We start from the raw sequence: 22,215 nt of genomic DNA, 5'->3' as shown, positions 1-22,215 counted from the left end.
AGAGTATAATTGATTTATAATGTTGTGTTAGTTTCAGGTGTACAGTACAGTGATTCAGTTATACATATACATATGTTCATTCTTTTTCAAATTCCTTTCTCATATAGGTTATCACAGAATACTGAGTAGAGTTCCCTGTGCTATATAGTAGGTCCTTGTTGGTTATCTATATGTAGTAGTGTGTGCATGTGTATGTTAATCCCAAGCTCCTGATTTATCCCTCCCCCCAACGTTTCCCCTTTATAAACCATAAGTTTATTTCTGATATCTGTAAGTCTTTTTCTGTTTTGTACATAAGTTCATTTGTGCCATTTTAAAAAAAATTAGATTCCACAGATGAGTGATATCATATGAAATTTGTCTTTCTCTGTCTGACTTACTTCACTTTGTATGATAATCTCTGGGTCCATCCATGTTGCTGCAAATGGCATTATTTTGTTCTTCTTTGTGGCTGAGTAACATTCCATTGTATACATGTACCACATCTTTATCCATTCCTCTGTCGATGGACATTTAGTTTGCTTCCATGTCTTGGCTACTGTAAATAGTGCTGCAGTGAACATTGGGGTGCACGTATCTTTTTGAATTATGTTTTCTCCAGATATATGCCTAGGAGTGGGAATTGCTGGATCATATGGTAGTTCTATTTTTGTTTTTTAAGGAACCTCCATACTGTTCTCCACAGTGATTCTACCAATTTACATTTGTACCAACAGTGTAAGAGGGTTCCCTTTTCTCTACACCCTTGCCAACATTTATTGTTTGTAGACTTTTTGATGATGGCCATTCTGACCAGTGTGAGGTGATACCTCATTGTAGTTGTGATTTGCGTTTCTCTGATAATTAGTGATGTTGAGCATCTTTTCATGTGCTTTTTGTCCATCTGTATGTCTTCTTTGGAGAAATGTCTATTTAGATCTTCCACCCATTTTTTGATGTTTTTTTTTCATTTTTGATCTGCATGAGCTGTTTGTGTATTTTGGAGATTAATCCCTTGTCAGTCACATCATTTGCAAATATCTTCTCCCATTCCGTGGGTTGTCTTTTCATTTTGTTTATGGTTTCCTTTGCTGTGCAGAAGATTTTAAGTTTAATTAGGTCCCATTTGCTTATTTTTGTTTTTATTTTCATTACTGTATGTCATGGTTCAAAGAAGAATTTGCTGCAATCTATATCGATGAGTGTTCTGCCTATGTTTTTCTCTTAAGAGTTTTATAGTGTCCAGCCTTACATTTAGGTCTTTGATCCATTTTGAGTTTATTTTTGTGTATGGTGTTAGGGAGTGTTCTAATTTCATTCTTTTACATGTAGCTGTCCAGTTTTCCCAGCACCACTTATTGAAGAGACTGGCTTTTCTCCACTGTATATTCGTGCCTCCTTTGTCATAGATTAATTGACCATAGGTGCATGTGTTTATTTCTGGGTTTTCTATCCTGTTCCATTGATCTATATTTCTGTTTCTGTGCCAGTACCATACTGTTTTGATTACTATAGCTTTGTAGTATAGTCTGAAGTCAGGGGGCCTGATTCCTCTAGCTCCTTTTTTCTTTCTCAGGATTGCTTTGGCTATTTAGGGCCTTTTGTGTTTCCATACAAATTTTTAAAAATTGGGGGCTTGTTCTGTGAAAATTGCCATTGGTAATTTAATAGGGATTGCACTGAATCTGTAGATTGCCTTGGGTAGTGTAGTCATTTTGACAATATTGATTCTTCCAATTCAGGAACGTGGTATATCTTTCCATCTGTTTGTGTCATTTTCTATTTCTTTCATCAGCATCTTATAGTTTCCAGAGTATAGGTCTTTTGTCTCCTTAGGTAGGTTTATTCCTAGATATTTTATTCTTTTTGATGCAGTGGTATATGGGATTGTTTCCTTAATTTTTCTTTCTGATCTTTTGTTTTAATGTATAGGAATGCAACAGATTTCTGTGTATTAATTTCATATGCTGCAACTTTACTGAATTCCTTGAGGAGCTCTAGTAGCATTTTGGTAGCATTTTTAGGATTTTCTATGTATAGTATCATGTCATCTGCAAACAGTTACAGTTTTACTTCTTCTTTTCCAATTTGTATTCCTTTTATTTCTTTTTCTTCTCTGATTGCCATGGCTAGGACTTCCAAAACTATGTTAAATAATAATAGTGAGGGGACATTCTTGTCTTGTTCCTGATCTTAGAGGGAATGCTTTCAGTTTTTCACCATTGAGAATGATGTTAGTTGTGCGTTTGTCATATATGGCCTTTATTATGTTGAGGTAGGTTCCCTCTATGCCCACTTTCTGGAGAGTTTTTATCATAAATGGGTGTTGAATTTTATCAAAAGCTTTTTCTGCATCTACTGAGATGATCATATGGTTTTTATTCTTCAGTTTGTTAATGTGATGTATCACAGTGATTGATTTGCAGATACTGAAGAATTCTTGCATCCTTGGGATAAATCCCACTTGATCATCATGTATGATCCTTTTAATGTATTGTTGGATTTGGTTTGATAGTAGTTTTTTTGAGGACTTTGTATGTATGTTCATTAGTGATATTGGCACGTAATTTTCTTTTTTTGTGATATCTTTGTCTGGTTTTGGTATCAGGGTGATGGTGGCCTCATAGAATGAGCTTGGGAGTGTTCCTTCTTCGGCAATTGTTTGGAAGAGTTTCAGAAGAATAGGTGTTAACTCTTTTCTAAATGTTTGATAGAATTCACCTGTGAAGTCATCTGGTCCTGGACTTTTGTTTGAAGTTTTTTAATCACAGTTTCAATTTCAGTATTTGTGATTGGTCTGTTCATATTTTATATTTCTTCCTGGTTCAGTTTGGAAGGTTGTGTATTTCTAAGAATTTGTCCATTTCTTCTAGGTTGTCCATTTTACTGGCCTATAGTTGTTTGTAGTAGTCTCTTGTGATCCTTTGTATTTCTGTGGTGTCCATTGTAACTTCTCCTTTTTCATTCCTAATTTTATTGATTTGAGTCCTGTATCTTTTTTTCTTGATGAGTCTGGCTAAAGGTTTGTCAATTTTGTTTATCTTTTTGAAAAACCAGGTTTATTTCATTGATCTTTTCTGTTGTTTTCTTTGTCTCTATTTCATTTATTTCTTCTCTGATATTTATGATTTCTTTCCTTCTACTAACTTTGGATTTTGTTTATTCTTCTTTCTCTAGTTGCTTTAGGTGTAAGGTTAGGATGTTTATTTGAGATTTTTCTTGTTTCCTGAGGTAAGATTGTATTGTTCTAAACTTCTCCCTTAGAACTGCTTTTGCTGTGTCTCATAGGTTTTGTATTGTGGTGTTTTTGTTGTCATTTGTCTCTAAGTATTTTTTTTATTTCCTCTTTGATTTCTTCAGTAATCCATTGGTTGTTTAGTAACATGTTGTTTAGCCTCCATGTGTCTGTCTTTTACAGTTTTTTCCCCTGTAATTGATATCTAATCTCATAGTGTTGTGGTCAGAAAAGATGTTTGATATGACTTTAATTTTCTTAAATTTACCAAGGCTTGATTTGTGGCCAAAGATGTGATCTATCCTGAAGAATGTTCCATGTGCACTGGAGAAGAAAGTGTGTTCTGTTGCTTTTGAATGGAATGTTCTATAAATATCAATTAAAAGTTCATCTGGTCTAATGTGTCATTTAAGGCCTGTGTTTCCTATTGATTTTCTGTCTGGATGATCTGTCCATTGATGAAAGTGGGGTCCCCCATTATTATTGTGTTACTGTTGATTTCTCCTTTTATGGCTGTTAGCATTTGCCTTATATATTGAGGTGCTCCAATGTGGGGTGCATATATATTCACAATTGTTATACCTTCTTGTATTGATCCCTTGATCATTATGTAGTGTCCTTTCTTGTCTCTTGTAACAGTCTTTATTTTAAAGTCTATTTTGTCTAATACAAGTATTGCTACTCCAGCTTTCTTTTTATTTCTACTTGCATGGAATATCTTTTTCCATCCCCTCACTTTCAGTCTGTATGTGTCCCTAGATCTGAAGTGGGTCTCTTATAAACAGCATATATTTGGGTCTTATTTTTGTGTCCATTCAGCCAGTCTGTCTTTTGGTTTGAGCATTTAATCCATTTAAGTTTAAGGTAATTATCAATATGTATGTTCTTATTGCCATTTTGTTAATTGATTTGGCTTTGTTTTTGAAGGTGTTTTTTCTTCCCTTCCTTTTTTGTTCTCTTCACTTATGATTTGATGTCTATCTTGTGCTGTGTTCGGTTTGCTTTTTCTTTTTTTGTATGTGTATCTGTTGTAGATTTTTGGTTTGTTGTTCCCATGAGGTTTTTTTTTTTTTTTTTTTTTTTTTGCGGTAGGTGGGCCTCTCACTGTTGTGGCCTCTCCCCCTGCAGAGCACAGGCTCCGGACGCGCAGGCCCAGCAGCCATGGCTCACGGGCCCAGCCGCTCCGCGGCATGTGGGATCCTCCCAGACCGGGGCACGAACCCGTGTCCCCTGCATCGGCAGGTGGACTCTCAACCACTGCGCCACCAGGGAAGCCCTCCCATGAGGTTTTGATATAGCAGTCTATATATGTACAAGATTGTTTTGAGTTGCTGGTCTCTTAATTTCCAGTGCATTTTCAATATCCTGTGTTTGTACTCTTCTCACAGTTGCTGGTTTTGATATCATATTTGTGTGTGGGTGATTTCCTACCTTTGCTTTGTGTTTGCCTTTACTGGTGAGCTTTGTGATTTGTAAGTTTCTCGTTTCTGGCTGTGGCCTTTTATTTTCTGCCTAGAGAAGTTCCTAGGATTTGTTTAATGCTGGTTTGGTGGTATTGAATTCTCTTACCATTTGCTTGTCTGTAAAGATTTTGATTTCTCTCTCAAATCTGATGAGAGCCTTGCTGGTAGAGTATTCTTGGTTGTAGGTTCTTCCCTTTCACTCTGAATATATCATGCCCATTCCCTTGTGGCCTGCCAGGTTTCTTCTGAAAAATCAGCTGATAACTTTATGAGGATTCACTTGTATGTTGTTTGTTGCTTTTCCCTTGTTGCTATTAAATTTTGGGGGGGGCTTTAATTTTATGTCAGTTTGATTAATATGTGTCTTAGCATCTTGTATGGGACTCTCTTCACTTCCTGGACTTGAGTGAGTGTTTCCTTTCTCATGTTAGAGTAGTTTTCAGCTATGATGTCTTCAAATGTTTTCTCAGGCCCTTTCTCTCTCTCTTCTCCTTCTGGGACCCCTATAATGTGAATGTTAGTGCATTTAATGTTGTCCCAGAGGTCTCTTAGACTGTCCTCATTTATTTTCATTATTTTTTCTTTATTCTGTTCTGCGGCAGTGATTTCTACCTTTCTGTCTTCCAGCTCACTTATTCGTTCTTCTGCCTCGATTATTCTGCTATTGATTTCTTCTAGTGTATTTTTCTTTCAAGTTATTGTATTGTTCATCTCTGTTTCTTTGTTCTTTAAACCTTCTAGCTCTTTGTTAAACATCTCTTGTATCTTTTCGATCTGTGTCTCCATTATTTTTCTGAGATCTTGGAACATCTTTACTATCATTACTCTAAATTATTTTTCAGGTAGGTTGCCTATTTCCACTTCATTTAGTTGTTCTTGTGGGTTTTTATCTTGTTCCTTTGTCTGGAACATTTTTCTGTGCTGTCTCATTTTGTCTCACTTTGTGTGATTGTGGTTTCTGTTCCACAGGCTGCAGGATTGTAGCTCCTCTTGTTTCCGCTGTCTGTCCCCTGGTGGGTGAGGTTGGTCCTTGGGCTTATGCAGGCTTCTTGGTGGGAGGGACTGGTTCCTGCCCACTGGTGGGTGGAGCTAGGTCTTGTCCCTCTGGTGGGTAGGGCCTTGTCAAGGGATGTGTTTAGAGATGGCTGTGAGCTCAGTATGGTGTTAGCAGCCTGTCTGCTGAGGGGTGGGGCTGTGTTCCTATCCTGCTGGTTACTTGGCCTGAGGCATTCTATCAGTGAAGCCTGTAGGCTGTTGGGTAGGACCAGGTCTTGATACCAAAATGGTGACCTCTGGGAGAAATCACACTGATCAATATTTTCTGGGGCCTATGCCACCAATGTCCTTGCCTCCACAGTGAACCACAGCCAACCCCTGACTCTCCAGGAGACCCTCCAAGACTTGTAGGTATGTCCAGCCCTGGTTCCTATTGAGTTAACTGCTTTCTGCTGGGTCCCTGTGTATGTGAAAACTGTGTGAGCCCTCCAGAAGTGGAGTCTGTGTTTCCCACAGTCCTGTGGAGCTCCTGCACTCAAGCCCCACTGGCCTTCAAAGCCAGATGGTATGGGAGTTCCTCCTTCTGATGCCAGACCCTCAGGCTGGGGATCCTGACAGGGGCTCAAGATTTTCACTCTTGTGGGAGAACCTCTTCAATCTAGGTATTTTCTAGTTTGTGGGTCATCTACAAAGGGGTATGGGATTTTATTATGTCATGAAAGCACTCCTCTTACAGTTTCATTGTGGCTCTTTCTTTGTCTTTGAATATAAAATATCTTTTTTAGTAGGTTCTAGTCTTTTTTCAATGGTTATTCACTAGGAAGTTGTGATTTTGGTGTTTTCATGAGAGGAAGTGAGCTCAAGTTCTTCTCCTCCCCCACCTTTTCCAGGATTGAGGGGCTGCTCTTAGTTTGGATGCTGGCTGTCTTTTTCCTCAGCGTGTGTTGGCTGTTATCCCCTTGATGCAGCGTATGCAGGTGCAGTGGCCCTTGTGCACTCTGGGGAGAGTGGCTGCAGAGCTCATTGCTTGCTTGCGGCTCTGCTAGGGGCAGCTGCCATTCCCACACTCCCAGGACAGAGCTTGGCACCTGCTCACCAGTCTCCTAAGGGTGGCTACTACCCATGCACTCCTGGGACAGCACTCCTCTGGAGCCCAGGATGGTAGTGACAACTTGTGCCCACGCCCAGAGTTCCTGTAGGCGGTGTCTTCTTGCCTGGGAGAGCTCAGAGGGAAGGACGCTCTTATGGTGTTCCCGCCTCTCTCCTTGTACACCCCCAGATAATGGCACCTTGCCTCTCCAGTGAGCTCTGGTTTCTTCTGAGTACCCCCTCAGTTGCCACAGTGCAGTTTCTTCAGGCTGTCTCTGCACATCCAACCCCGGTCCTCTTCCTGGGTCTGACCTCTGAAGGCTGAGATTCAGCACCCAGCCCCCACCCACACGGACAGGCAAGTGTCTAAGGCTGGGGAGCACAGGGTGGCAGTGACAACCTTCTGTGTTTGTTACTCTCCATTTTGCCTTCCACAAACCGGTTGTTGCACTCTCCTCCTAGGCTCCAAAGCTCCCCCTCCATCCAGGCTGATCTCTACACTGGTGAGGGTACTCCCCAAGGTGCATAAACCTTTCTTCCTTCACAGCTCCCTTCCTGGGGTTCGGGACCTGTCCCAGTTCCTTTCTTTATCTTTTTCCTTTGTCCTATATGTTTATGTGGAGGTTTTCTTGCCCTTGTGGAAGTCTGAGGTCTTCTGCCAGTGTTCAGTAGATTTTCTGTATGAATCATTCCACTTGTAGATGTGCTTTTAATGTTTTTGTGGGAGGTGAGCTCCCCGTCCTACTCCTTTGCCATCTTGATCCTCCCCCAATTCCATTGATGCCATTTCTTTGCCATTGCTTCACGAAGAAAAATTTCTTCAGATATAAAGATAAATGAGTGTGTTATTTCTTCAGATATCATAGACAAAGCAATGATTTGAAAAAACTTTAATTAAAGATTCAGCTTTATTGGGGTATAATTGACAAAATTATAAAATATTTAAAGTGTTCATCATGGTGATGTTTTACATTAGATCCTCATATCTTATTCATCTTAGTGTTGAAAGTTTGTGCCCTTTTACCCACTTCTTATTTCCCTCATCCCCCAGCTCCTAGCAACCACTTTTCTACTCTCTGTTTCTATGAGTTTGACTTTTTTTCTTTGATATCCCACATATAACTGGATCTCATGTAGTATTTCTTTATCTGGCTTATTTCACTTAGCATAATACCCTCAAGGTCCATCCATGTTGAAAATAGGATTTCTTTCTTTCTCATGACCTAATAATATATTGCACTGTGTGTGCGTGTGCGCGCGCGTGTGTGTGTACATGAGAGAGAGAGAGAGAGAGAGAGAAAGAGGGAATATGCACACCACATCTTCTTCATTCATTCATATGTTCATGGACACTGAGGTAGTTTCCATATCTTTGCTTTTGTGAATAATGCTGTGATGAACATGTGAGTGTAGATATTTCTTTGATATCCTGTTTTTATTTCAAGTATCCAGAAGTGGGATTGCTGGATCATATGGTAGTTCTATTTTTTATTTTTTGAGGAACCTCCATACTGTTGTACATAGTGGTTACATCAATGTACATTCCCATCAACAGTGCACAAGGGGTCCCCTTTCTCCACATCTTCACCAATACTTGTTATCTTTTCAGTTTTAATGACAGCCATTCTGACAGGTGTGAGGTGATAGCTCATTGTGGTGGTGGTTTTGATTTGCATCTACCTGATGGTTAGTTATGATTACCTGATGACTTTGTGTACTTGGCCATTTGTATACCTTCTTTGGCAAGAGGTTTATTCAGTTTTTCTGTCCATTTTTAAAATCAGATTGTTTGGTTTTTTGCTATTAAGTTGTTAAGTAATTTATATATTTTGGGTATTAAAACCCCTTATCAGGTATATAATTTGCAAATATTTTCTTCCATTCAGTAGGTTGCCCTTTCATTTTGTTGATGTTTTCTTTTGCTGTGCAGAAGCTTTTTAGTTTGATTTAGTCCCACGTGTTTATATTTGCTTTTGTTGCCAAGTCCCAAAAAATCATTGCTAAGACTAATATCAAGGAGCTTACCCCCTTCTAGAAGTTTTATGGTTTCTGGTTTTAAATTTAAGTCTTTAATCCATTTTGAGTTGATTTTTATGTACTGTGTGAGATAGGGGTCTATTTTCATTCTTTTGTATGTGGCTATCCAGTTTTCCCATCACCAATTATTGGAGAGAGTATCTTTTCCCCATTGTGTATCCTTGATTCTTTTGTCATAAATTAATTGACCTTATATGCATGAGTTTATTTATGGGCTCTTTATTGCATTAATCTCTGTGTCTGGTTTTATGCCAGTACTATGCTGTTTTGATTACTATAACTTTGTAGTATAGTTTGAAATCAGGAAGTGTGATGCATCCAGTATGTACAAAAAATACTGTGCTTATATACTTCCTAGGAGATTCAGATGAATACTGACTGTCTTATTCAAGGAGGGTAAGAGCTAATAGCTCATGTCATATGATTTTTCAAAAATACAAATATATAAAATAGCCTCAAAATGATGAATGACCCATGAGCTTTATAAATATACTGTGAGGGTTTGAAAGAAGTTCAAACCCTCAGTGTTACATCTTTTGAGATTCCATCAAATAGGGAGAAAACGGGAAAGCTTTATAGAAAAGGCCAAAAAAAAGGGTTACATGTGGATTTTCTGATGAAATAGTTTTAAAACTAGTTATGAGTTTTAGTTATTATAGCAATTATTTATTCTTCAATAATACAATGACTGGATTAACCAGAAGAAGAGAAAGAAAGAGATTAACAAAACATAGTAAATTCTATTCTATTCTATCCAAAAGATGTTTCAAATTTGATTATACTTTCAGGTAAGAATATAGAATTCAGTCATCCTTTCCACAAAGATTTAATTAACATCTCTGTGCTAGGTGTTGAGGATACAGAGGAGACTAAGATATAGTTTCTGTCCTCAAGGAGTGCATACTCCAATAGAAGAGACAGACATGAAATGAGATATCATATCTTCTGTTCTATGCAATAAATGATATCAAAGACGCATATATGAGTAAAGAAGTTTGGGGTTACAGTGGAATGAAGCATGAATAAATAATTATGTTGCTATGACAGCAAGGTTATTTTCCTTTTTCTTTTCTCTAGTTGGAGAACATCAATTAACAGGCCATAAGGTGGCAGTTAAAATTTTAAATAGACAGAAGATTCGCAGTTTAGATGTTGTTGGAAAAATAAAACGAGAAATTCAAAATCTAAAACTCTTTCGTCATCCTCATATTATCAAACTGTAAGTATTTTTGCACTTGATAATATAAAAGAGAAACTGTCTTAAAATATTATATTTAATAATTATTTATTTTTAAACTTTTATAAATATACAATTTTTTCATATTTATATTTAGCAAGTGTTAATTCATTTAACCTCATCAATCCTTTTTTGCATACTTCTGGTTTAGAATTAAAAGTCTAATTTTAAATTGGCTCATCACTAATATTCATGTTGAAGGTCATTTAGTACTTTGCTATTTCTAGATTTCTTTTATAATTATTTCCTAGTCACTTTTAATTAACATACCAAGATATTTTCTTTATGGAAAAGGTAGAAAATTACTCTTAAAGATTATCTGCCATAGTATTGAATATTATTTGCCAAACTGCAATCATTACTTTAATTACTGATCGTAAAGCCCTTAGGAAGGCAAATGAATTTTTTTCTTTTTGGATAAGACAAGTTACAAACTTAGAAGATAAGTAAATTAAGAGTTTAATAAATAAACTAAGTAATTACATTGAAAGGTAAATAGTAATTTAAAATCAACTAGACCCATAGAAAATTTAGACATTAAGTATGCAGCAGTGTTCCTTTACATCATTTGAAGTTATGTTTAATATTTATTGCAAAAATGTAATATGCTAAACACTGAAAACTGTCTTTACTTTTATCTTAAAGCTTGGATAGAGTTTAATAAAATAAATATTAATTTTATTGACTACCTGATAATGGCTAGAAACTGTATTGAGCATTTTACATACATAATTTCACTTCATTCTCACAATAAGCATATAAGGAGTATTATCATCCTCATTTTATGGATAAGAAAATTGCATATCTAAAGAGGATCAGCAACTTGTCCAAGGTTAAATAGCTAGTAAGTTGCAGAGCTAGTAGTTGAGTTCATATCTGATTTCAAATGCCATGCTGTTAATTTCTACTCCAGTACTGAGAAAACTGAGACGACAGGCAGTAGTATTAATATCTTTGAGGCTTTGTTTGCTAGGTCATTATAGTCAGAGGTTATATTTAGCCTAAACTTTGTTAGTGAGTAATCTTTAGATGTCAGCACTGATGGGGAACGACTTGATAACCCTCTAGAGGCATGTTGTTTACCTAATAACAAGGCTGCGTAGTAGCTGTGGTAGGGAATGATGCCCCCCAGTCCCAAGATGTTCTAATCCCCAGTGAGTATGTTATATTACATGGCAAAGGAGAAGTCCAAGGTTATGGATGGATTTAAGGTTGCTAATCAGCTGACAAAAATAGGGAGATTTTCCTGGGTTATCTGGGTGGTCCGAGTGTAATACAATGGTCTTTAGAAGTGGAAGAGGGAATCATAAGCCAGAGGAAGAGATTTGAGGATGGAAGCAAGGTCAGAGTGATGGGATATGAGAAGGACTGAACTGGCTGTGCCTGGCTTTGAAGATGGAGGCAGGGGGCCATGAACCAAGGATTGCAGATGGTCTCTAAACGTTGGAAAATACAAAGAAATGGATTTCTTTTAGAGCCTCCAGAAGGCAATGCAGCCCTGCTATGTCTTGATTTTTTTAGCCCAGTGAGGCATGTGTCAGACTTCTACCCTATCAGACCTCTTACACCTATGTAAGATAACAGAATACATTTGTGTTGTTTTAAGCACTAAGTTCTAAGTATGGCAACAATAGGAAACCAATACAGTAGCATTCTTGAAATCCTTAAATGAATGGCTGATCCAGTTATTGCTGGGATTTGGAACATGCATTTATATATTTATAATATTTATAGTAGTTCTATAACTAGATACATTTATTGCTAGAGAACCATTGCAAATTGGTATGTTAAATGAGGGTCCCACTTGGTGTATCTTACCAACAGCATGAATATGTCACTGACTGTTCAAAGAAGGCTTTCTTTGGGTTTGGTGTGCCATTGGGTGACCTGTGATGACTCACATCACTATTATGAAAACTTCATTCTAACAGTAAGCTTCAGTGTCATTTGATCTTCATTTGAAGTTCACTTGATCATAAACATAAACAGAAAATGAGGCCCCTGAAATTGTATGGCAGTATTTGATTATGAGGTTGTCGTCTAGGACCTGTATTCTAGATAATCCAGAATATGTATATACAGGTTTTTAAAGATTATCATAGGAATTAAAATATCACCTATGAGTTCAGTGACTCGCTCTTGTATTCTTTGTTTCCTTAACTTTAAAATGGGGATACCCCATGGTGCTATTTGAGGATTAAATGTGTTCTCACTGTTACAATGCCTGCTATTAGATGTGCATTGGCCCAGAAGCAGGAATTGGCAGCCTGCAAACTGATTCCAGTCCTCTCATGATTCCGAATGATTTTCAATTAACTGAAACAGCTCATGTCTGACTTCAGCTCCATGTTAGTAATGACTTTATTCTAGTTACTGACTTCTAAGCTAAGTCTCTTTGCTCTTCCTTACTGAGTGGTCACTTCCTATAAGAGGAGAAAACTGGGAAACCAGACTAAAAATGTCACATGCCAAAGTGAGAATGGAGAGGAGAGAGATCTCTGTATTTTCCTTGTTTCCTGACTTCATCACTTTTAGAATATGAACCCTGAAAGATCCCAGGGAAACTTTGTTCATTTAGGGTATGAGTTCTAGTTCCTGTTCTGTTCCTATAAACACAAGTCAGATTTTGTCAATAAGCAGTTGCAGTTGTCATGAGGATTTAGAAGCTTATTTTTGATGTTATAACTACTAGTGTTTTCTTCCTTCCATTTCTTTAATTACTTATAATTATTTGATTTTGGTTTGATTACTTATATCATTCTGTTTTAGAATTATTTAATTATTTGCTGTTTTGTGAAGGAGTTATAGAATGTTCTCAATATTGGTCAGAAGGTAATTGGCAGAGGTGAATTTAATGTTTAAAGCTTCTGGCTTCCAGCCTTGAGCTTATCCATTCTGCCACATTTCCTCTTTAATTGTGGATCTGAATTTCTTTTAAAAAGGCACTCATGTATTCTTGCTACACAACAAGCTTATTGACGTAGCCTTTAACAGTGTTAGTGATTTAAACAGGGAGAGAGACCTGATGCTTTTAGTGGTTTTGTTTGTTCTCTGCAGTCTTGGACTAACTGCCAAGAATAGTTTCCTTGCTACAGAATGGGCTTCTAGAGTAAGCAAGAAAGTTTGAAAAATAAATACTAAGAATGAAGGTTATATATTGCACAATTTCTCTATTAATTCCAATTGAAAAAACCCCACTGGGAGAAAATTAAAAGGAATAAACAGGATTGAAAGGAAACTCCAAACTTTCCCGTGAACTAGAGTTTGTTGAAATGACTTTTGTCCTGTTTTTCATTCCCCCATGGTTCTTAGGGAAACTTCATTTTAACTGGTCAAAGGATCAATACTTTCTAATTTGGTAGAGGTGGTTTTGCCTGCCAACTCTTAAAAATGTTTATCTTATCCAACCTACGGTCAGCTTTTAACATTATTCATCACTACCCCCTTGAAATGTTGTAGTCTCTAGGTTTCCATGGCACCACAGTCTTCTGATTTTCTTTTTACATTCTTGCCTCTTCTTGAGACTTTCTATTATGGGTCCCTTGTTATCTGCCTGGCCATTAGATATTGATGTATTTCAGCATTCTGAGCTAGAGTAATCTTAGTGAACCCTTTTTGGGTGACCTTATCTACTACCACGGTGTCATTTGTCATCTCTATCTTAAAAATTTACAAATCTATGTTGCTCCTGAATTCTGAACACATTTATCGAACTATTTATTGGTGTTTTCATTCTGGAGTCACAGAGTCATCTGAAACTAAGTTGAACTTTTTATCCCATATATACGTATTTTTGTGCGTGAATGAAAATACCATTCACACAGCTTCCTAAGCCTAAAACTTGGGCATCATATTTAACTCCTCTTCCCTCGCCCCTTACATATAATTGATCATTAAGTTCTGCCACTCTTAATCTTGAGTGTCCCCTAAATCTGTTCATTTCTCTCTGCTCTTATTGTCAGGTCACCATCTTCTCTTGCTTGCTATATTTCAACTGTTGCTTCTGCTTGGAAAGCTTTACCTATATCTCCCTTCCTCTAGGCTTCCAATTCCAACCTGTCCTTTAAATATCAGCTTTTAAATGCAACTACCTCTAGAAAAACTACTTTGCCCTAGTCCTAACACTGGGTTAGGTTTCATCCTCTCGGTCCTGGAGCACCCAGAATTTCAGCTTTTCCAAAGTCCTGGGCATTATATTGTAATTGGTCATTTTCTTATTAGTATCACCACGAGACTGAATTCTTTAGGAGCAGAAGCTATGTTTGTTTTTTCTTTTATTCAGCAAATTTTTATTGGGCACCTAGTATCTGATAGGTAAGGCATCGGGGGTACAGTGGTAAAAGACAGCATCTCTGCCCTGCCCTTGTGGAGTTTATGTTCTAGGGGTATCTAGCAGTTCTCGATAGTAAGTAAACAAATTAACCAGACTATTTTAGGCACTGATAAGTGCTATGAGGAGAGTGAAACAGGGTGCTGTCCTAGGGTGTGACGAGGAAGGAGGAGGTGCTAATTTAGATTGGGTTGTTAAGAAAGCTTCACTGAGAGGTAAAGTTTGAGCTAAGACCTAAAGGATGATAAAGATCTAGCCATTTGAAAATCTGGGGACAGAGTGTTTTTAAAGCAAGGGGACCAGCACCCTCAGAGTTGCTGAGGTTGAAACAAAGTTCTAGTATTATAGGAAAAAGAAGATTGCTATAATGTCTGGAGTGGAGTGAATGATGGAAAGAGAGATAGTTCATGAGGTCAAAGAGTGGACATGGACCACATATCATAGAATCTTGAAGACCTTGCTGATTTTGGATTCTGTTCAAAATGGGAAGCTTTCAGAGAGCTGGGGGAGTGACATGATATGACCATAGTGTGGAATGGGTACAGAGGCAGCAGTGGAAGCAGAGAGACCAGTTAGGAAGCTGTTGCTATGGTCCAGCTAACAGATTAATGGTGACTTTAGCCAAGTGGTAGTATAGATTTGTGCTGTCCAATACAGTAGCCACTAGCCGTAAGTGACATAAATTTAAATTAAGTGAATTAAAAATTTTGGTTCTCTGGTCACACTATCCACATTTCAAGTGCTTAATAGCCACATGTGGCTAGTGGCTATCGTACTGGACAGAGAAGATATAAAATATTTCCATCTTTGCAGAAAGTTGTGTCTGACAGCACCGGTCTAGCTGGAGGTAAATCTGTCAATTCAATATATATTTTGGAGGTAAAACTAATAAATTACTGAGGAAAAGAAAGGGAGTGAGGACCCTCCCTCCACTTTTTTTTTTTTTGCCTGAGCAACTGGGATTTAGGGTTTTGGCTTGAAAACCTAGGTGTTGATAATGATACCGTTTTCTGAGATACGAAGAATGTAGGAGAACCATGTTGGATACAGGTGAACACGAATGGTCTGCTTTGGCTGTGTTAAGTTGAGAATCCCATTAGATATCCAAGTGGAGATGTCCAATACCATCTTCATCTCTCCAGCACCTAGTACAATACTAGGGGTTCCGTGATTACTTACTGCATATATAAGGAAGTAACATGTGAACAAGGTCCTGATGATTCTAGGAGGACAGCAAAGCGAAAGAATGAAAGTGTAAAGAACATGGTGTAGTGGAAACAAACAGTCTGGTTTGTCTCATGTACAGAGTATGTATAGGGAGATGGAGGAAAATAAGGCCAGAGTGTTAGCTTGTTGATCCATTCATTCAACAGATGGTACCATTTAGGTACTGGGGATACACCAGCAAACAAAAAGAGACAGCAGCAAAATTTCTGCTATTATGAAGCTCATATTTGTGTGTGTGTGTATTTTGTGTGTGTGTGTGTGCGTGTGTGTGTAGTGGGTGGGGTTGAAGAGATAGACAATAAATGCTATGTCAGTAAAATGTTGTATGTTAGACAATGAAGAGGAGAGGGAATATGCATGCAGATATCTGGAGGGGGGGGAATAACAGATGGTGAGAACAGCACGTACAAAGGCTCTGAGGTGGAAATTGCTACAGGCAGTAGTAGGTAGATCATAGTAGCAAAGTGATCTAGGGGGAATTGGAGTAAGAGATGTGGTCAGAGACATAAAGGGGAGCCAGATTGTATAGGATATACGAGACCACTATAAGAGCTTTGGCTTTTAACTCCGAGTAAAAGAGAAGCCATTGGCAAGTTCTGACCAGAGGTGTGATGTGACCTGACTTACACTGAAGCAGGGAAATCAGTTAGGGGTCAATTGCAGTATTCTGAGCAAAAGAGATGGTGGCTTGGAATAGAGCATAGTGTGGAGGGTGTTGAGAAGTAAGCATATTTTGTATATATTTTCAAGATAGAGAACAGCGTTTGCTGACAGATTAGATGTAGGCTGTGGAAGGAGAGAAGTCAAGGATGACTCCAAAGTTAGCTGGCGTGGGCAAATAAAAAAATGGAGTTGCCATTAATTGAAATGGAAAAGATTGTAGGAGGAACAAGTCTGAAGTGGGATGTTAGGTATCAAGAATTCGATTTTGGTTTTTTTGAAGTTGAAATGTTTATTAGGCATCCAAGTAGAGATGCAAATGGGTTATTTGATATGTGAGTCTGAAGTTAAGGGGAGGGGTATAAACCAGAGATAAATTTGGAAGTCATCAGCGTATAGATGGTATTTAAGGCCCAAAGACTAGATGATGTCACCAAGGATGTGCATATAAATAAATAAGAATTCTAGGGATTGATCTCTATGACAGTATGATGTTAAGATGTCTGGGAGATGAGGAGGAGCCAGCAAAGGAGAATGAAAGTGAACAGTTAAAATGATTGGAGGAAAACCAAGAGAATTTGGCATCTTGAAGCCAAGGGGAAAATGTGTTTGAAGAAAGAGAGATTATTAACTGTTGCTATACTGCTGAATATTGAGTAAGATGAGGCTGAGGAGGAAGAGCTAATTGTAGAAACCAAGTCCTTTAGTAGGTGGGGCAAAGGAATCCAGTGTATAATTGGAGGAGTTAGTCTTAGACAGTATATGACCATGGAATGAGTCATTGTGTGTGGTAGACGGAAAGAGAGTTAGAACTGAGGAGTGAAGGAAATTAGAGGGCATGTATTGGACAGATCATCTAGATGGATATTTTGTTCACCCGGAATGATGACAGCATTAGCAGTGGGGAAAGAGACATTAAGTCAAAATGAGAGGGAGTTGACAACGAGGTTAGTTGCTGACTATAACAAGGAAAGGTATTGGGTAGTGTGATCTGGTGGCCTGCACTTCAGAGACAGTGGGGTTTTTGAGGGAGCATTTCCTTTAGACCGTAGTTCATTACTAGTCTATGGAAATTGGCCAGCATTTAAAATTTCATTGTGAGTTAATAAAATCTAGACTGTGATCAGTAATGACTGCTAGTATCTCAAAAAGGAGACAGATATCCTATACCTGTGTCTGGAAGCACATACCACCATCTAGTCTTTAAGAAGAAAATTAAAATCAAACTGAAATCTGGTCAAGCCTCTGGATCCAACTGCAATGTACTCGGAGGAATCAGCAACTAAATTTATTAGAATTGCATCACTTTTCTCTTTTACCCCAAAGATGTACAGAGCAGAAAAGTGACTGAGAATTCTGTTACTAAATCAGATCAGCCCACAGTGAAGTGACACAGCGGGTGCTCCTGCCCCTCAGTATTCATTTTATTCAATTAGTTTGCTGCCTGTTAGGATTGCTCTTCTAGAACCATCTTTTTTCTTGAGTTCTCAGGGAAGATTCCCCTTTCACAGTTCATTTGAAGTAGACTCAACCTTATTTGCCAGTTATATTAGTTTATTCTATGTAAAGTGGGGTACCTTGTCATTTTTCATCCCAAAGACTGACGATGGCTATTATAAATATTTCTTCTGAAAGTCTGTAATCATTTTCAATGCTACAGCTTTAATTTTTACTTTTTTCTATTTTTTTAATTGAAGCATATTTGATTTACAATGTTGTGTTAATATTTTACTTTTTGAAAGTGTTTAATTTATACATGGTGTGTCCTCTTTTAAAATATATAGTATATAGTTATATCACCAACTTCCTGGTCATTTTTTCCCTCCTCTTTAATGAAGACTAGTAACCAGAACCGCCATTTAGAACATACTCTCTTTTTTTGCACATTAGTAATAAAAGTTGCCCCATCTGGATGGACTAATTACCAAAACATTCCCCTGCTTCTGGCACATCCTGTGTCAAGGTAGACTGCCTACAGGGGGGCATCTGGGCCACTTCTCAGCCCCTGCTTGTGCCTTCCACTGGGTGCCTTTAAGCCATGCAGAACTGCCAGCTACACTTAGTGGCTTTAAATAGCAACTCAGTGTAAATTAGATACTGCTCATGATCAACCAGATTATAAATAATTCTTTATAAATAAAGCAGAGTAGGACAATTTTTCTTTTATATGTGTTAAATGCAACCTTCATTTAAAACATTAATGTTATATTTAACTTGTTTTTAAAGTTTTCAAAACTCTGGTACCATTGTGTGTGTATGTGGAAGTTGTAGATTTTTAGGAAAAATTTTATTTTGTCAAATAGAGCTAAGGTTCTTTATTGTTTTATGTGCTCAGCTTTGAGTGCCTAGAAAATGTACATATATATATATATATATATATATATATATATATATATATTTTTTTTTTTTTTGCGGTAGGCGGGCCTCTCACTGTTGTGGCCTCTCCCCTTGCAGAGCACAGGCTCCGGATGCGCAGGCTCAGCAGCCATGGCTCACGGGCCTAGCCGCTCTGCGGCATGTGGGATCTTCCCAGACCGGGGCACGAACCCGTGTCCCCTGCATCGGCAGGCGGACTCTCAACCACTGCGCCACCAGGGAAGCCCTACATATATATTTTCACACACATAAACACATACACATACGTAAATACATACATCTATTTAATTTTTCATTATGGAAATTTCATAATGAATACAACAGTAAAGTGATGAAGCCTCATTTATCTGTCATTCAGCTTCAACAGTTATTAGTGTATTGTTTTATCTGCTTCCTCCTACTTCTCCCACCCCAAATTATTTTGAAGCAAATCCCAAATAGTACGTTTCTTTTGTTTTTTTTTTTGTTTGTTTTTTTGGTTTTTTTGCATTACGCGGGCCTCTCACTGTTGTGGCCTCTCCCGTTGTGGAGCACAGGCTCCAGATGCGCAGGCTCAGCGGCCATGGCTCACGGGCCCAGCCGCTCTGCGGCATGTGGGATCTTCCCGGACCGGGGCACGAACCTGTGTCCCCTGCATCGGCAGGCGGACTCTGAACCACTGCGCCACCAGGGAAGCCCCCAAATAGTATGTTTTTAGTCTGTAAATTCTTCAGTATCTACTGTGGAATTTAAAGGCTCTATTTTAATAAAACAAGCACAGTTCAGTATCACACCTAAACAGTTAGAATATTATGAACCATCCAGTCAGTATTCAGATTTTCTTGATTGTTTCATAAATGGTTTTTAAAGTTGGTTTGTTTGAACTGGAATGAAAACAAGTCTATTCAGTATAATTGCTCAATGTGTCTCTTGATTTGCTTTTAATCTATACCGTCCCCTCCCTTTTTTTGCATTTCATTTTTTGAGGAAAGGATCATTTGTCTACTTTATAGATTTTGCCGATTTGTATCCCTTTTGGTATCATTTTACCTTTCCAAGAATATTTTTCACTTCTGTTTAAATATAAGCTACCTCATCTCTATAGACTACAAACAAATTTTTGTTTAAATGGAAAAATTGATGCTTAATTTAGTTGTTGAGGAATGAAGGATTTCCTAAATTTTGTAAACATGAAAAGGGGGATCTGAAGGGAAGTCTGTAAGCCCTAGGAAGTAATTGAGTTTTGTGAAGCTCCGTGTTTATAGCTCTGTGATTATTTTGATAACATTATATAATTTGTTGCCATCTTAAAATATTGTAGAATACTGGAATATCAATTTATAGCAAGAATGGATGTACTAGGTTGATTCTGGTTAAAGTAACATTTTTATTAAATTTTTTCATTTACAAAAAAGATACCAGGTGATCAGCACTCCAACAGATTTTTTTATGGTAATGGAATATGTGTCTGGTGGTGAATTATTTGACTACATCTGTAAACATGGACGGGTGAGTAACATGCTGTTTAGTACAATAAGCCCTTAAGCTAAAAAAGAAGAAAGTAGTGAGAAGTAGCAAACCACAAAGGTATCTTCAGAGTTGGGGTTGCTTTTGTAATAATGTCTAACTAAACATAGAGTATTAGATATATTTTTCCTTAAAAAGTACACCTTATGAAATACTGATTTTAGGAAATATATTCCACTTAATTGCCAACGTGAAAAGCCTGTGCTTTTCAAAATGAAAAATCAGTTCCATAACATCATGTTGAAGCTTCAGTTATTTCCTTTTCTTAACAATTTCATGTAAGTTCTGTTTTAGATTATGTTTTACTTGTTGATTCCCTGAAACATTGTGCACACTTAGTAATATTAATTGAAAATGAACTGCCTAGCAGCAAAGAAAAACCTGTTGATTGACATGTTGAGCTTGAATGCAAGTTTTTGGCTTGTTTCTCTCATTTGTTGAGAATTCTAGCACAGTTCTAATTAGTGTACTCAGTTATATTTAGGCTGATTATGAAACTAAAACTTTTGCTATGTAGATGTCCCAAATGTTCTTAGTGCAGTTTCTTTTATACCTGATAGGTTGAAGAGATGGAAGCCAGGCGCCTCTTTCAGCAGATTCTGTCTGCCGTGGATTACTGTCACAGGCATATGGTCGTTCATCGAGACCTGAAACCAGAGAACGTGCTATTGGATGCACACATGAATGCCAAGATAGCTGATTTTGGTATGCAACTCCAGGGTTGTTTAGAAGTGTGCCAGCTGCCTTTGCAAGTGTGTCAGTACCAACTCTTAATGAACTAAGAACTTTCAACTTCATTGATGTAAATCCTATACTGTGAAAAGGGATTAGTTGGACAGTCTGCACACTAGCTTGCTCTATTCATTTAAACCACTTTTTAAAAATGCAAGTATTTCTAGAGACATTCAGAGGGCTTGCGTCAAGGTAAATCCACTCTATCTGCATTGCTTCCTCAGGAAATGAGACTTAACTGTTTTTTGGTGAGGGCCACAAACTCCTTTGAAAATCTAATGAAAGTATGGGCACTTTCCCTAATAAATGCACTTAAATGGAGGTACATGAAAATTTGCACGCAGTTTTGGAGCGTTGTAGTCCTTCTGAATTGATCGAGGAGGAATGTCAGTGGACTACGAGTAACATGTAACAACTTGGTAGAAGAATAGGAGTTTTTTTTGGTGGTAAAATATGAGAGTAAAATGTAATTTTTATGCCCCAAACACTTTCTGGGATAAACATACCTGGACAGGTTGCCATAGTAGAGGAGAGGATTAGAAAGTGAGAGATTCTAGAAAGAGATGAAAAGGTGTCAGAGTTCAGCTTTACTTATTTAAAATTTTTGTCTGTACCTTGTCTTTAAAAGCCAGGAAAGTCATTTTCCTATTTCTCTTCCTTCTCTAAACCACAAAGCTCATTTAGTGCTGTAGTTCAACTAGATTTCTGGTTCAATGGAATATTTTTCTATGTTGAATTAAGGCTTTCTAAATTAAAAACTTTTGGAACATAATGTTTATAAATTGGAGCCTATCTGATTTCTACTTAGAGATTTTTAAAAATGCCTTTGAAAGCAGAGTATAAAAAAGTAATAGTAGTCTCTATTATCTTTCATTTGCAGAAGTGGGTAAATAATATTTTGATGCTTTTATGTTTGGAAAAGTTCATATAGTTTAGAATAACCTCATATTTGTGAAGTGAATCAACATTCTTATTTAGAAAAGGAGTTTAATTTCAATCTTAGGCATGGTGTGCTTTGGCTTTTTTGTCATGTATGAGCACTCTGAAATGGAGTCTTTCTAGTCCAACAGATGCTTTCTACTGCTTTTTAAAATAAACATTATGATATGTGAGGCATTACAGACTTGACGTTTTTCCTTATGCATTTATCTATATTTAGTTTTAAACATATGTAGCACCAGGTAAACATATTACTCTTATTTTTAGGATTATCTAATATGATGTCAGATGGTGAATTTCTACGAACTAGTTGTGGCTCCCCAAATTATGCAGCACCTGAAGTCATCTCAGGCAGGTAATAATATATCAGTGAAGAGTAAGCTTTTTGTAATGCTTTGTTCATTCTGAT

General features: G+C 37.5%; 1 protein-coding gene across 1 annotated transcript in view; it reads left to right on the top strand.

The window, feature by feature from the left end:
- The window catches only part of PRKAA2 (protein kinase AMP-activated catalytic subunit alpha 2), a gene marked incomplete at its 5' end in the record, with an annotated part of 57,734 nt that overhangs the window by 22,814 nt on the left and 12,705 nt on the right, over positions 1 to 22,215 (top strand). Inside the window, 4 exons of the mRNA XM_081223818.1 lie at positions 9,877 to 10,018; positions 20,024 to 20,117; positions 20,696 to 20,840; positions 22,074 to 22,161. Coding sequence (XP_081079944.1) covers positions 9,877 to 10,018; positions 20,024 to 20,117; positions 20,696 to 20,840; positions 22,074 to 22,161 — 469 coding nt within the window. The remainder of the gene's footprint in view (positions 1 to 9,876; positions 10,019 to 20,023; positions 20,118 to 20,695; positions 20,841 to 22,073; positions 22,162 to 22,215) is intronic.

This window comes from Mesoplodon bidens (assembly GCF_964165515.1).
Source record: "Mesoplodon bidens genome assembly, chromosome: 2".
In the NCBI taxonomy this organism is placed as follows: domain Eukaryota; kingdom Metazoa; phylum Chordata; class Mammalia; order Artiodactyla; family Ziphiidae; genus Mesoplodon; species Mesoplodon bidens.
This window is presented reverse-complemented; position numbering and strand designations above follow the sequence as displayed.